The sequence below is a fragment of the Rhinoraja longicauda genome, chromosome 14, assembly GCF_053455715.1.
Source record: "Rhinoraja longicauda isolate Sanriku21f chromosome 14, sRhiLon1.1, whole genome shotgun sequence".
Lineage (NCBI taxonomy): Eukaryota > Metazoa > Chordata > Chondrichthyes > Rajiformes > Arhynchobatidae > Rhinoraja > Rhinoraja longicauda.
In genome coordinates this window covers 13,437,189-13,453,666 of record NC_135966.1, presented here as the reverse complement: position 1 = coordinate 13,453,666, position 16,478 = coordinate 13,437,189, and the positions used below count along the sequence as shown (strand labels likewise).

Below are 16,478 nucleotides of genomic sequence, written 5' to 3'. Positions count from 1 at the left end.
CTACAGTGCCTTATGGTTGAGAGAAATTGAGCTCCTTATCTCTCCTGTGGAAAGAAAAATGAATCCTTGTAACATTGCAATGCTTGCTAAACCTAAAGCAAACTTTTGAAGTAAGGATTCTTGGAAGAATTTCGACAGTTAAATGAAGAAGGTACAAAATGATAATGTGATATAACAGTTCATTCTCCTTTTACCTCTTAGTCCTTGGCTTTCTCTGCTTCTGTATTTTCCCTCTTGCATTAATCATCTATAGCTTCCCTATATTCTCTTGTACTATGTCACCAGATATTTTTCCTGCAATGCTTTGTAATTTCCACCATCCTTATCTTTACTGCAAAGCTCTAGAACTTGTATATTTGAGGTGGGGTTTTCCGTGGAAATGGAAGCATTATTCTCCCTGCTTTCCCCTTTCCAATAGAATTTTGTTTTATAGTTATTGATAAATGTTTCATTCATCTATTTCATGATTCTGCTTTTCAGGTGGCAACTGCATTTGACCAAGTTATATTTATTGATCAGTGGTTCATTTTAAAAGATCACATAGCTGCATCTCCTCTGTAGTTAATAAGCTTGGAGCTGAATACATGTTCAGCCAGGTTTGCTACAAGCAGCTGCTTGCTGAGCTGTCTCGTCCATTGCTTCAGCAACATGACTGAATCCAGAAAAAATCTAAATTTCTCATTGTGATAAAGATCAATATTCAATGTGCAATTTTCTTAATGTATAGTGTTCCAGATGTAGAGGTCAACAAAGCCAAATAATATGATTTAATTGGCAGATCTATTTATGAATTGTAAACAAATGAACTTATGAGCATTGTTTCCGTATTTTCATAATAGGGATGAAATATAAAACTTCTGACAACGATTTAGAAACTTTGCCTATAACACGTCCAAGAAGCAATACTCTTCCAAAGAGCTTTGGTTCTTGTCTGGAACATGAGCAAAGAGATGTTTATAGAGAAACATCTGAGAAGGAGAAAAAGCCATCTATGGAAGCAACAGTAGAAACAATCTTAAAAAGACTTAAAGAGAAACGAGCTGAAGAAGACTGGCCAGAGGATATTAAGGTATTTGTAATGGCAGTTTCTATACCATCTCGAAATCCCACTTCGATAGCCATTATAGCTTATAGTTATTACCGTATGGTTCTTACAGTATTGGTTAGCAACCTTTTGTCTATTAATATATTAAATAAAATACATTTCAACGCCGCTTGTTCTCCTTTTGACTACAAACATATTAACGGTCTTTAATTAATGTGATATTTAGATGGCTTCCATACATTCAGTGGGTATAAATCGCACATTTGTTGATCAGCACTATGGACAGATGCTCTTGGAACAATGGAGCTCCTTTTTGAGATTAAAATCTTATTTAAGTCGAATGGTTTGAATGCGTTGTATTTTTCCCTCTGCAAATTCATCCTGGTGCAGAAGATTTGCCATAAAGCAGTATTGTAGATATAATTTGAAGAATGTTCTTTAATGTGTCAATAAGTAAAGTCTGAATTAATTACTTATGAGTGCCAAATAAAAATTTAGTTTACAACATTTGCTTTGAGAATCTTTTAATTGAACTTTTTTTTTTTACAGGAAATGAGACAGAATCACTTAACAGCAGAGAAAATAGCTCTTCAGAAGAGTCTCTTGCATTTTGAGAGCATTCACGGATGTCCGGTATATACACACCTGTCTATTTTTATTCAGGACAATTTTCAAAAAATAAATCTCTAAACAAATATTGTTTAAATATTTGTAAATTGACTGGAGAAATGCACAAAATGGAGTACAAATCTGGAGGGAATGAGTGTTAATGAACATTGGAACCTTGGAGAACTCTATTCATGTGGCGTTAGCATCTTAGGGCTGAAAGCAACGTAAATGACAAAAGAACAGACTTTCAAGCATTAAATTTTCATGAAAGCCAAGGATTTGGATAGCATCAGAAATTGCCAGAGTGAAGATAAAAATGGTTGGTGATTGTATCTGAAACTGAAACCTGGATTACACTGTAGTCTTTATTCTATTCCCTTGGAACAATTAAATTATATGAAATACAACATTTATTTATTTTAAAGTATAATGTTTGAATGTTAGGTGCATTAACTGTTTAACATGGATGAATCAAAAAGACTAAATACGAAAATAGTCTTGCCTTGAATTATCCTGCAAAAGTATATCTTAATAATCTGAGTGATTTGTACCTGTACTTTACGTTCTATTTTTAATGATGCTTATTTAATTTTTTAGGTCACCAGGGAAGAAAGACAGCTGGTAAAGCCTTTATACGATAGATATCGACTTGTGAAGCAGATGTTAGCCAAAGCAACACCAGTTGTTGTAAGTAAAACGCTTTCCTTAAATATTCAGATTAACAATAATCTTGGTATTCATAATAAAATGTGCCAAGGCTTAAAGTATGATCAAACAAAATATGAAAACAAGCCTGAAGAGGGCAGGTAAGCAGAGTTTGGTTAAAAAAATCGCTTCAAAGGAGAAATTTCTAGGTTTTGGGAGCGAGAAAATCGAAGGCTTGAAGTGAAGAAAGTAGGAGACAAGAACAGATGAAAGCTGGATTAGTTGTAGGAAGGAATTGTTAAAAAAGTGGACTAAGAATGGTAAGCACAGGATTTAGTCTGTGGAGGTTTGGATGAAGCCATTTGAACATTGCAAGATGTGAGACAAACTAAGAAGAGATTGGAATAATTGAGTCCATAATAATAATAATGCTTTAACAAAAGCATTAAATAAGGGTTTCAGAAGCAGTTGATGTTTTAGAAACATAGAAAATAGGTTTAGGAGGAGGCCATTTGGCCCTTCGAGCCAGCACCACCATTCATTGTGACCATGGCCGATCATCCACAATCAGTAACCTGTGCCTGCCTTCTTCCCATATCCCTTGATTCCGCTAGCCCCTAGAGTATCTAACAGAGAAGGAATTTTGGTGGCAGAAATGGGCAATCGTGGAGATGGAGAATTGAAGGTATGTGAAGTCAAGTTAATTGTCAAATTGGGCATTAACTCTTCTACTGAATTGTTGTTTCCCTGAGACAATGCCTGAAAGATGGATTGAAACTGATGAGAAGGCAGAGATTGGGCTGGAATCTGCAGACTATGCCTTTCGTCATCCTGGTTAAGGGGATATTTTAGCTTGTTTAAGATCTTGGATAGTTTACCATATTTCACAGAAGGGTTCAGGAATGTGGCATTTGGGATTTAGAATTGTATTTGTGAAACCTGTAGTGTTTCTGAACATTTCTGAGTGAAGGATTACAGAAAGAGTATTGAGTGAATGCTTTTGGTGTTCCCTGTAGTGTCTGTGTAAGGATGGTGGGTGAATGTTGCTACCAACACACCGTTATTTGTGTTAATAGAGAATTTTCTATTAAAAAAAATAATTTATATTCAGTTTCAGGCAATAGGATAACATCACTCTAACGAGAGAGACAGAAAAAAGTGATTTAAATAACCATTTAATAAGGACAGTTGTAAAAATTTGACCAAAGTTGGTCTGTTTTGCTTTATTGCCTGTCATCAAGTAAGCACTGTAAGCAATTGAATCTTGTGTACTCCATGTTTAATGTAATGCATCTCTTTTATTCCTTCTCTACCACTTTCCTGAAATGGTGCTGACCTATCCAAGGTGCAACATCTTATTATGTTAACTATCTAGCCCAGCGTTTCTCAACCATTTTACCCGTGCGGAAATCTTGAAATAATTTCCATGTCTCGGGGAACCCCTACATAAAAATTATTACATATCTTTATTAATCTCTTTCTTTCTCTTTCATAAACTTAAAGTTCATAAGGCAAACATAATATATTTTTCTGATAACTGGTTCAAGCAAAACATAACGTGTTTTTCTCAGGTTTATTGACAATGCAAAACACAAAAATGACTGAAAAATGCATTTACATATGATTAGCCTATTTATCACTATTTCTCTCGGAACCTCTAGTGACCTCTCGTGGAACCCTAGGGTTCCTGGGAACCCCGGTTGAGAAATGCTGATCTAGCCTGATGAACAATTTAGCAAGCAAGAAACAATTTCAGTCCTGTGTCTGGGTTCACAAGAAGCAACAAGATCATCTTGTTAAGGAGTCTGAAACTGTATAAAGGAAATGAGACTTGGCTTTTAAGCAGGTCACAGACTGTAACAAGAATGTAACAAAACTCTTGTAGCAATCTGCACTGCACATCCTATAAGTTTGGTGTGGACCCTTTGTAATGGGGCAGTTCATCACAGCTAGAAAGTAAATGTAACAAATTATGTAATAGTAAGAAGTGTAAGAAAATAACTGCAGATGCTGGTACAAATCGAAGGTATTTATTTCACAAAATGCTGGAGTAACTCAGCAGGTCAGGCAGCATCTCAGGAGAGAAGGAATGGGTGACGTTTCGGGTCGAGACACTTCTTCAGACTGATGTCAGGGGGGCGGGACAAAGGAAGGATATAGGTGGAGACAGGAAGATAGAAGGAGAACTGGGAAGGGGGAGGGGAAGAGAGGGACAGAGGAAGTATCTAAAGTTGGAGAAGTCAATGTTCATACCGCTGGGCTGCAAGCTGCCCAAGCGAAATATGAGGTGCTGCTCCTCCAATTTCCGGTGGGTCTCACTATGGCACTGGAGGAGGCCCATGACAGAAAGGTCAGACAGAGGTTCACCTGCACCTCCTCCAACCTCATCTATTGTATCCACTGCTCTAGATGTCAACTTCTTTACATCGGCGAAACCAAAAGCAGGCTCGGCGATCGTTTCGCTCAACACCTTCGCTCAGTCCGCCTGAACCAACCTGATCTCCCGGTGGCTGAGCACTTCAACTCCCCCTCCCACTCCCAGTTTGACCTTTCTGTCATGGGCCTCCTCCAGTGCCATAGTGAGGCCCACCGGAAATTGGAGGAACAGCACCTCATATTTCGCTTGGGCAGCTTGCAGCCCAGCGGTATGAACATTAACTTCTCCAACTTTAGATAGTTCCTCTGTCCCTCTCTTCCCCTCCCCCTTCCCAGTTCTCCCTCTATCTTCCTGTCTCCACCTATATCCTTCCTTTGTCCCGCCCCCCCTGACATCAGTATGAAGAAAGGTCTCGACCCGAAACGTCACCCATTCCTTCTCTCCTGACCTGCTGACCTGCTGAGTTACTCCAGCATTTTGTGAAATAAATTATGTAATAGGGTAAAGGCCAACTCTATGCAGCTTCTTGTAAATGAATAGGTATGTGGGAGTGGAAAAGATACCTTGGCTGCTTCTATGCAGAATTCTGCCAATCATCGTGAAATATCCTACTTCTTCCAAACTGCATGGATTTCACAGCAAGTTGTTTTCTTGCACATTATTAGGCTAACTATTGTAATGTACCATGTATTGTACCACTGAAACCATGCTTTACTGTAATTGGATTGCTTTTGGGGGAAAAACCTGAATATTAAGTTTAGGTAAAGATTTGCATAATTTTCTTTCCTTTTTTACTCATCAAGATCTTTTGGAGACATTAAACTTTTTTTTCCAATGTAAGGGATATGAACCTCTATGCACACACTAATAACTGAGCACATGCAGTGTTGTCCATTAGAAATATTCAGTAGCACTGGTGTAGGCTAGTTATAATTTTGAACAAGATCTTTAAGCAAAATATAGCATACTTGTACAGGAGGGTACGGTTTCATAAACAAAATGCTAGAGTTAGCAGGACAGGCAGCATCTGTGGAGAGAATGGATAGGCAACATTTTGGATCGGGTCCCTTTAGACACAGCAATATCATAATTGATTTCATTCCTTGACTGACAGCCTGAGTTTCCGGTTACTGATGTGAATTCAAATTTTGCTACGGCATTTGGAGATTTTAAATTCAAATAATCTATTAAATCTGTTGTCAAAATACTAGTGCTGGTTAACCATTTGATTGCCAGCTAGATTCAGACTAAAGAAGGGTCCCAATCCGAAATGTTACCTATCCATGTTCTCCAGAGATTCGCCAGTTCCTCTGGGTTAAATTTATTAGCCTGCTTTTAAACCATTTGAAAGAGGTTCACTCACAAATATGAGTTTGTTAATTTTTTACTTTTATGGATGTGTTTTCCCTGCAATTAGCCTAATATTCTCACATGAGCATTTGAGATTTGTTTGATTTCTTTCTGCATTTTGAATATTACATTCTGATGTAATTGATTTAATACAAGATGCCACTGAATAATCTAATGTGAAAACTGATCCCATTTTAATCTGTATTTCAAAGAGACACATTAATGTTGCTTAATGGTAAATCTTTCATTTTCTTCCAGGGCTCTCCATCAAATAAACGCCGTGGGCAGACATTGCAACCAATCATTGAAGGTGAAACTACTCAGTTCTTTGAGGAAATAAAGGTTAGGTTTTATCACATAAAATCATCATCTGTCACTTTTTTAGTTCGACTGCTTTCAAATGCTTTTGCTTCTTGTCTGTTTATTAAGTTTAATTAAACATTTTGTGGACAGTGCAGCAGTACTTATTTAAGTTCAGTTTAAAACTGTTTGAAGAAAATTATTTAAGCGATTAAAATAAATACTGAGTGTAAGAAAATAACTGCAGATGCTGGTACAAATCAAAGGTATTTATTTCACAAAATGCTGGAGTAACTCAGTAGGTCAGGCAGCACCTTAGGAGAGAAGGAATGGATGACTTTTCGGGTCGAGACCCTTCTTCAGACTGATGTCAGGGGGGCGGGACAAAGGAAGGATATAGGTGGAGACAGGTAGATAGAGGGAGAACTGGGAAGGGGGAGGGGAAGAGAGGGACAGAGGAACTATCTAAAGTTGGAGAAGTCAATGTTCATACCACTGGGCTGCAAGCTGCCCAAGTGAAATATGAGGTGCTGTTCCTCCAATTTCCGGTGGGCCTCACTATGGCACTGGAGGAGGTCCATGACAGAAAGGTCAGACTGGGAATGGGAGGGGGAGTTGAAGTGCTCAGCCACCGGATCAGGTTGATTAAGGCGGACTGAGAGAAGGTGTTGAGCGAAACGATCAGCGAGCCTACGTTTGGTTTTGCCGATGTAAAGAAGTTGACATCTAGAGCAGTGGATACAATTGATGAGGTTGGAGGAGGTGCAGGTGAACCTCTGTCTCACCTGGAAAGACTGTTTGGGTACTGAAGACTATAACTTGATGGCCATGCAAAACTAATGTTACATTAATGCCGGCATGTAACATGTGAGACATGCACTATTCATACAATCTCTTGCGTTTTATGAACATATGTTGTAATGGTAAAATTCTGATAATTGAAACCTGCCATGTAATATTGTAGATCTTCTGGAAAAAAATCCAACTCTCTATCTGCTGTATAGTTTGGGGGGAAATTAGGTTTTCTTTTGTATGGATAGAATTGTAGTTAAAGTGTAAATGAAATGACCTATTTCCAGGTATCTCTGCTAGTTTGTTAGTTGAATGCCTTTGTTCTGCCAAAGTTGGTCTTGCAGAGGTTTTGTTGAGATTATGTTATCTTCAGTTCACGTTGAGGCAAAGATCAGTAAAAGTCTCTTCTACTGCTTTCCACATTTAAAGAATACATGCAGCTACATCGTGGCTGATTTTTTTTTAAAGTCCAGTCATTGCATGCATTAAACCAATTAATAGATATGGTTGCTTATTGCTTATGATTTCTGATGATAAAACTTGTTAATATTCTTGGGTAAGTGAGTTAAAGGTTTAAAATTTTATTTCAAGTATTTTAATATTTACAGCGTTTATCCTTGCAGAATGATTGAGTGGAGGCTTGTAATTTTTTTGTTTCTAGGAAGAGGAGCAGGAAGTGGATTGTAATATGGCAGCAGACTTCACAGTTACCCTAAGGCCAGGCTTGCATGCTAGGAACTTTTTGGATCAGTTGGATAATGACCATAACACAATTGCATCCCCTGTAGAAGAGAGTTCAGTAAGACTGAGCCTTGATCCAGGAGTTTCAAGTATACATGCTGCATCCTTGTGAGTATGTGATTAAAATACTGAAGTATCAATTTTCTGTATGTCGTTTTATTTTTGACAGGGAGAACAGAAAATTGAATTATTCTTACATGAATTATATTTTCCTTACTTCAATTTGAGTATAATTTTGCAGTGATTACCTGGAGAATTTTGATGCTTAATGTATCAAGTGTTTTATCTGTACAAATCGTCAGATAGAAATACTCTTTTTTCAATGCACAGAATATGTATTAAGGAATGCTTTAAATGTACAAATTTAGTTCAGGAGTGTTTCTGCAATCCGAAACTAATAGAAAAGAATTTTGGAAGTGGAGTGCAGCCACTAGTGTGCTTCTCAAGAAGGAGGTACATTTCTACCCTAGGGTTTTGACCGTCTAATGAATATTCATCACAGTGGAACTTTGAGAGCTGGTCTCCAGGAAGAATAAAGGTTGTTTCTTAATCCTTTGTACAGCTTTCTACCAATCCCACAAGGTATCGCAAAATGCTGGAGTAACTCAGTAGGTCAGGTTCAGTCTGAAGAAGGGTCTCGACCCGAAACGTCACCCATTCCCCCTCTCCTAGATGCAGCCTGACCTGCTGAGTTACTCCAGCATTTTGTGATACCTTCAATTATTAACAAATTATTTTCCTTGTATTCAGATTTTCAGCTATCCTCATCAGGCTTCATTAGGTTACCAATTGTGAATTATTCAAGGAATAGTTTAGTTTTAGTTTAAAGATGCAGCATGGAAACAAGCCCTTCGGACCACCGAGTCCGTGCCGACCAAAGGTCACCTTTGCACTAGTTCTATGTTATCCCAGTTTCGCAACCTACACACCAGGGGCAATTTACCGAAGCCAATTAAGCTACAAACATGCACGTCTTTGGAATGTGGGAGGAAATTGGAGCAGAAAACCCATGCGTTCACGGGGAGAACGTACAATGTCTCTACAGACAGCACCTGTGATCAGAATCGAATCCTGGTCTTTGGTGCTGTAAGGCAGCAACTCTGCCACTGTACCAGACCTATATTTTAAAACCGTATGTATCTTGGTTATACTTTGATAGCAAATACTATATATTACAATTTTTTTGTGAATTTTATTATCAAACTAGACCAAGTGGACCCGTTGGGCCCAAACCTCTCATGCATTGGTGCAGCCCTCCCTCCCCTTCCCCTCCCTCCCCTTCCCCTCCCTCCCTTTCCCCTCCCTCCCTTTCCCCTCCCTCCCTTTCCCCTCCCTCCCTTTCCCCTCCCTCCCTTTCCCCTCCCTCCCTTTCCCCTCCCTCCCTTTTCCCGCCCTCCTTTTCCCCTCCCTCCCTTTCCCCACCCTCCCTTTCCCCTCCCTCCCTTTCCCCTCCCTCCATTTCCCCTCCCTCCCTTTCCCCTCCCTCCCTTTCCCCTCCCTCCCTTTCCCCTCCCTCCCTTTCCCCTCCCTCCCTTCCCCTCCCTCCCTTCCCCTCCCTCCCTTTCGCTCACTAGCTCCCTTCCCCTCCCTCCCTTCCCCTCCCTCCCTCCCTTCCCCTCCCTCCCTTCCTCCCTCCCTTCCCCTCCCTCCCTTCATCTCCTCCTCCCCTCCCCCTCCCCTTCCCCCCAACTCCACCCCAATCAGCCTCCCATATCATCCCTCCCTCCCTCCTTCCCTCCATCCCTCTCCCCCCCTTCCCTCCCTCCCCCCCTCCATCCCTAGGAGATAGATTTAAACTTTAAAATGTGAATAACCTTTAAAATATAAAACCGATTTAAATGAAACTTCGTCCATTAGTACCAAAGGGACGACGGTGAGTAAGGTGGGCCTAAAATTGTTACGCTATTGTGTACCATTTTGGCTGTAGTTCAGGAACAAACAAACGAGAGTTTTAGTATATAGATTGTGTTTGAGTGTATATTGAAAACATTGGTAAGTGCTGGTAAATCAATTGTTAATGACGATAGCTGTAACATTGATTTGTTGGTAAAATTGTATTTGAGATTACCATTACTGCTAGACTCCTAAATTAAATCACAGTAAGATTATAAATATTTTTAAGGCCTGAACTATTTGAACAACTCTGGAAAGCAAGAGATGAAAGGAAGAATTTGCGCAAGACATTGCGGGAATTTGAGGAAGAGTTCTATCAAAAAAACGGAAGGTTCGTTCTCAATGGTCTTTGATTCTTTAACCAAAAGACCACAAATTGATGTAATTTTTATTTTCTTAATAACTCTGTTTTTAAAATATATGATATTCATTTGACTTTTCAAAATTTAACTTCTCATCTGCCTTGCACAGATAGCATGGCCATCCATTTATTAACCAGAGGGTGGTGAAGGTGTGGAATTCTCTGCCTCAGAAGGCAGTGGAGGCCAGTTCGTTGGATGCTTTCAAGAGAGAGCTGGATAGAGCTCTTGAGGATAGCGGAGTGAGGGGGTATGGGGAGAAGGCAGGAACGGGGTACTGATTGAGTGATCAGCCATGATCGCATTGAATGGCGGTGCTGGCTCGAAGGGCTGAATGGCCTACTCCTGCACCTATTGTCTATTGTCTATTGTGTCAGCACAAAATTATTTTGTTCCTTCATTATGTATCCATATCTATACTAGCCTTGGATTTGTTTTTATAAAAATGGTTTGCATTGTGAAGTAATCGCTCCATTCTGGCTTAGTTGCTTTTGAACCAGTAATAGCTACGCGAATGAATGATACTCTAGTGAAATTCTTTGTTTGCATACCTTACACAAAGTATGCAAAGAATTGGCAAGTATAGAGTGCCAACAAGTCATAAAGAGCTCTACATAGTCCTAATGATCCCTCTTTGTTCTCGGCGCCTCGCAGGGTCTTTGTTCTCTCGGTGGCCCTCCCACGCCAGGTCCCGTTCTCGACCGACCTCCGGCACTCACGCAGCCCTTCCAACGTCCGCACCCACCGAGGGCCCACAAAGTACTCTTCATACTCTCTACTTTTCAATTTTGTCAAAAACAAATAATCTTAAAATACGATGCTTTTCCATATTGTGAAAACCTGGACTAATATCCTCCATTTAAAAAAAAAAAACAATTCAACAAACATTTTGTTACTTTGCAACCATTGTGGATGAGAGCTTTTAAAGTTAAGTGAAGGCTTCCTCGGCATGGCATGCAATATTGGTTAGCTTTGTTCATGCCTGTTTTTAATTGAAGGTTTTGAAGTATTAATATTTTTTTTTCCTTTGAAGTGGACCCATTTGTTCTGTATATTACCACATTCTATTCTAGAATGGGATACCTTGCGAAGAATTTTGCAGCACAGACTATTCAGTCGAACAAACTTGTACTGTACACAGGCCTCTCAGCTCACTTGATTACTGTATTAAAATAAGTTGTTAAATAATGGTTATCTATTTGCCTGGCAGATAATAACTTGGGGTCAGTAAATTTAAGACTGTGATCTGGTAGTTAGATCAAAATAATTCAGTTTTAATAGCAGCAATAAGATATGGGTTATTTTTATGACCATCTTTTAGTTTAGGTTTAGTTTAGAGAGAGCATGAAAAAAGGTGCTTTGGCCCACCGAGTTTGCGCCGACCAGTAATTACCTGTACACTTGTTCTATCCAACACACTAGGGACAATTTACAGAAGCCAATTAACCTACAAACCTGCACATCTTTGGAATGTGGGAGGACTCTAGTCCCAGAGAAAACCCGTGCGGTCACAGGGAGAACGTAAAAACTTCCTACAGACAGCACCCATAGTCAAGATTGAACAGGGTCTCTTGCCCTGTAAGTCAGCAACTCTACCACTGTGCCACCGTGCAGCCCCCTCAGTCTTCCATTCACTTAATCACCTGCCTAGCCCAATGGTATCCTGCTGAATATGTTAATTTTGACCCATGACTACTGTTGATTGCAAAGAACTCACTGTGGGATTTGTTGTAGGAATCCTGAATTTCTTAACCATGTCACTAGTTTGAAGCACTGGCATTTCTCAGTCATGCAGGCAATTCCAGTGTAGACGATGGGCCGCAGCAAATGATCTTGGAATTTGCTTCATCATGGAGCTTTACTTTCTCTTTCTATTCGCCATTCCCTTCTCCCTATTGCATCCATGATTTTCATATGAAATATATTTAAAGCACTAAAACGATTTAAGAACGAAAGATGGAATATGAACTGTTTCAAGAATAAAATCAATAAATACCGTCTCATATTAACTCTGCAATATGTTTACGAGGTTGCAAGCATTTAATCTAATCATGTAATTTATACTTTTTACATTACAAACTTGTTTATTTTGACGATATTATAGCAGTCATATAGCACGGAAATGGGACCTTCAGCCCAACTCATCCATGCTGACCAAGATGTCCCATCTATAATGATATGATTTAATTCATTTTGAGGACACTGCATATCAACTTAATTGATTAGCCCTGAAAATTAAAACTACCATATGTACTTATTCTTGGTTTTTATATTTGTTTATTCTAGAAATGTACAGAAAGAAGATCGTGCTCCAATGATTGAAGAATACAGAGAATATAAGCGCATAAAAGCCAGAGGCAGGCTTTTGGAAGTTCTTGTTAGCAAGCAAGATTCTGCAAAATTTAAGTTGGTTTGATGTTACCAGTACTATCGTCTTCATGAGTAATGTGTTGAATATTTTATCTTCTGGACCTGGTGCTTACCTCTTTTTGTAACATTGCCTTGCCTAATGCCAATTTGTGCACTTTATCTGGTGCTTCTTACAAAGTACTGAACTATTGGTAAGTTTGTACCACAAGATTGTCATGAATGGTAGACGGCTGTGGAATAACAATACCTGACTAAATTAGTACTAATATTTTATTAGGTTAATGCATCTTGTTCTGAAATAAATCGTTAGAATTCATTGCTGGTGAGGGGAGGGAAGGAGATAACTTTTGAGGTATTTTGATGGATTTCAAAGAACCAGATCCTCGAGGTTTGAAGGCAGAGTACAAAATATTTATTTTATCTCCAAATGTGCTTGCTACCTGTAAATATACACAATGATTTATGTTTCCTCTTAAATATCTTCTTTTTTTTTAGTTTTAACTTAATGTTTCAGAGCAGAAAGATGGAGCAGTGATTTTCATAGAATTCTTCTGAAATCATTAGACCATTAAACTATTTTGTGAAGTGGACAGATTCTGAGCCAGGAAGTGGAGGTGTACACTTGCTGTATATATTTGAAGTTGTTTGTTAACTGTAGTTGTCTGTAGTGATACAGAAAGCACTAATAAACAGTAAGTGTTTACTAAATTGCTGTTACCTTTACTAAATGTATTAACATTTTGAGATCTCTTCTGCAAAATGAAATATTTGGCAGTTCAATTTATGAATGTGTTTTAATGCAAAATACCTGCTTTCAGTATAACTTGTTAACTTGTGCCACTTTTTACTGCTGAAAATTGATCAATTGCAGAATAAGGTGTTTGACTGTGTAGTGACCTTGAGTTTTGTTTTTAAAGAAACACACATTGGGAAATATGAAAAATATTTTTGAATATCCTTGTCAATTGAGGAATAAGATGGATGTTTCTTTATAATAATATTTGTAATGGAGTGATCATTGCATGGCACCTACTGTATATGTCATTTAAGCAGCTACCTTTTTTGCATGATTTTAATCAATACTTGCAAAACATATGAATGTAAACATCATAACTTCCCCTTGAAAGCAGAGATCTGATATTGAATAATGGTGCATCTTAAATGCATTGACAACAATGTGTACATTTTTGTACATGATTTGGTTTGCTTTGGTGTAGTAAAACCATGCAGTAAAAATTTTGGGCACTGTATATGTTGACACTTCATTGTTGAAAATGACACTGCATTACTATATGAAGAATTGAATAAATGCATGGCATCAGCACTTTCAGATGTTTTCGTGTGTGCTTATGTCACTAAGGTGGTACATTTTGCAGTAATGTATCACTTCCACACTCCTTTTTATAAAAAGCTATATCTGTATATTTTGATTTGTTGAAATTTTAAACTGGTCTTATACACTCTTCTGTCATCCATATTGAAGTTGCTTGAAAATTGAATGTGTAGAAAAATATGAGCAATAAAATTGAATGAGATATCAATTATAAAATGACATTCTAATAGATACTTGCATTCTTTGGAATGTGCAATGCAAAATTTAATGTAATCATTTTTATTAGCTTGGAACATCAGCGTTTCATCTTATGTTGGACTGTAAGATTTACCATAATACACATTTCATAGAGGTCATTTATCTTGGAAGATTTATATAATTTTTGTAATTTACAGTGTTATTTACTTCATTAATAAGCTTCTCATAGTTTGGCATGCACTTGAATAAAATAAGTTCATTAGATAAAGACTCTGTCCAGATAATTATTTGTTAACAGATAATTTCTAACATTCAACCATATTACGTCAAATGTATCCTAATTATATAATGCTAAAATAAGTTTATTAAGACTGATGTTTTGTGATTTGTCACAAGTGTTTACATTGTACAATAAATCTCTGATTTGCCACTACCTGATTATTCAGAAATTCCATTGGGAAGGCATCTGGCTCGCTGTGGTCCTAGTTACATTTCCTTGAACCTTATACAAGTGCCCCTGGAAATTATTACACATTTTGTAATATTGTTTTAAAAGTAATCAAAAAATATGTTGGAATATTAATTGGAATAATCTGCCAGCACAGCACCAGCAAAGACCCAAATCATGTGGATAATGGAGTTTTACTATGCATCGGTAATTGAACAATTATATTTTAAATGGAAATGTTCCCTGCAGTTTTACAGTCAATTTCCCAGTAGTAAATGAGAAATGTTTATGAGCAAACATAATCACTAACCATAAATTTAAGAATGGGCTTTTTTTCTTCTTTTAATCTCTCTTTGAAATTTCTATTTCAAAGTGTGTGCTTCCAGTGCTGATCTTGCCAGCCATAACTGGGCTCACCAACAGAGATTGCAGAACTGACATCATCAAACTCGATTGTTGATCAACAGACAGACTGAATTTCTTGGTAGAACTGGTATCAGTCTTTAGTAGGGTTGCCAACTGTTCCATATTAGCCGGGACATCCCGTATTTTGGGCTAAATTAATTTGTCCCGTACGGGACTGCCCTTGTCCCGTATTAATAGGGTTGCCAACTTCCTCTCTCCCAAATAAGGGGCAAAGGGTGATGTCAACGCCCAGCGCCCCACGGGACCTCACACAGCCAGCGGCCACGTGCTCCCGCTCCACCAATGGTGGCCGCCCCGGGCTTGGAGGCGGGTTGCTACGCAACCTCAGTGTTAATAACGCCGGCTGCACACCATGTTTCTATTGGGGCAGCTCGGCCCCCTGTTCCTCCTGATGGCCGGCGCCTCCCTCTCTTGTGAGCCGGGCTCGCCTGCTTCAACCACAAACTCCACCGGCATTGTGTGCAGGTTTACCAAGGACGCTGCCTTAGTCTGTAAGTTCTGGGGAGGGGAAAGGAATCAAAAACCCGGCGACTTCCCGCCCGTCTGAGGGAGAAACATTAAATCAGTGCTTCCAAGTCACGCAGCGGGTTACAATCCACTTTAAATTGCTTAAACCTGCGGGAATTCGTCCAATCCACAAAAAACAGTCCGAAACTGAGCCATTCTTTGACACTAATCGCAGGTTCCCCATTGACAGTCCGGTTTATTTCCTTGCGGCAGCCGGTAAACCGAGCCAGATGTTTGGTTGGGTGGGCGGGAAGTTGCCAGGTTTTTAAAATTCTTTTCCCCTCCCGAGAACTTACAGACTAAGGCAGAGTCCTTGGTGAACCTGCACACAATGCCGGTGGAGTTTGTGGTTGAAGCAGGCGAGCCCGGTTCACAAAAGAGAGGCGCTGGCCATCTGGAGGAACAGGGGGCTAAGCTGCCCCAATGGAAACATGGTGTGGAGCCGGCGTTATTAACACTGAGAGAGCTGCCCTTGATGTCTCCAGTGCCATTTTATAATATATATTTATATAGAGAGAGAGAGAGCAGGCACTGGCCACAATGGCTCACACTGCAATCGCCACCCAATGCAAGGGCAGGATGTATTTCTTGCCCATACTCTGCAGAGATCCCCACTTGTACTTTAGAAACCACCTTCCGACCTTTACACAAGGAGCCACAATGCTCCACCGTCTGACTTAAAGCGATTTGGGAATGACGACTGGTCGCCAACTTGAAACATTAACTCTGTTTCTCTTTCTGACCCGCTGACATTTTCCCTGCGGCATTTCTGTTAAATTTTACACCGAGTTAGCCCAAACCTGTACATTTAAACCTGGGATTTTAAGACCTCGCTGATTATTACTACATTTTAGAAATGTAGAAACATAGGAAATAGGTGCAGGAGGAGGCCATTTGGCCCTTCGAGTCAGCACTGCCATTCATTGTGATCATGGCTGATCATCTACAATCAGTAACTTGTGCCTGCCTTCTCCCCGTATCCCTTGATTCCACTAGTCCCTAGATTTTGTTGCGGTTTCTGGGAGCCCCTAGCGGAGGTTGCATGGCAACCGGCTTCCCGGCCTGGGTAGCCGTCATTGGTGGAG

The 16,478-nt window shown here is 39.4% G+C and overlaps 1 protein-coding gene across 5 annotated transcripts in view; it reads left to right on the top strand.

The window, feature by feature from the left end:
• LOC144600067 (protein FAM13B-like) overlaps positions 1-14,424 on the top strand; it is a 70,639-nt gene extending 56,215 nt beyond the window's left edge. For 4 of the 5 annotated variants that reach the window (XM_078411438.1, XM_078411435.1, XM_078411436.1 and 1 more), the window contains 7 exons: positions 840-1,069; positions 1,595-1,678; positions 2,252-2,341; positions 6,285-6,368; positions 7,780-7,967; positions 9,982-10,083; positions 12,398-14,424. In XM_078411438.1, coding sequence (XP_078267564.1) covers positions 840-1,069; positions 1,595-1,678; positions 2,252-2,341; positions 6,285-6,368; positions 7,780-7,967; positions 9,982-10,083; positions 12,398-12,527 — 908 coding nt within the window. In that variant the 3' untranslated portion in view covers positions 12,528-14,424. The remainder of the gene's footprint in view (positions 1-839; positions 1,070-1,594; positions 1,679-2,251; positions 2,342-6,284; positions 6,369-7,779; positions 7,968-9,981; positions 10,084-12,397) is intronic. The other variant, XM_078411439.1, reaches the window with a different exon arrangement.
• Positions 14,425-16,478: the final 2,054 nt, after the last annotated feature.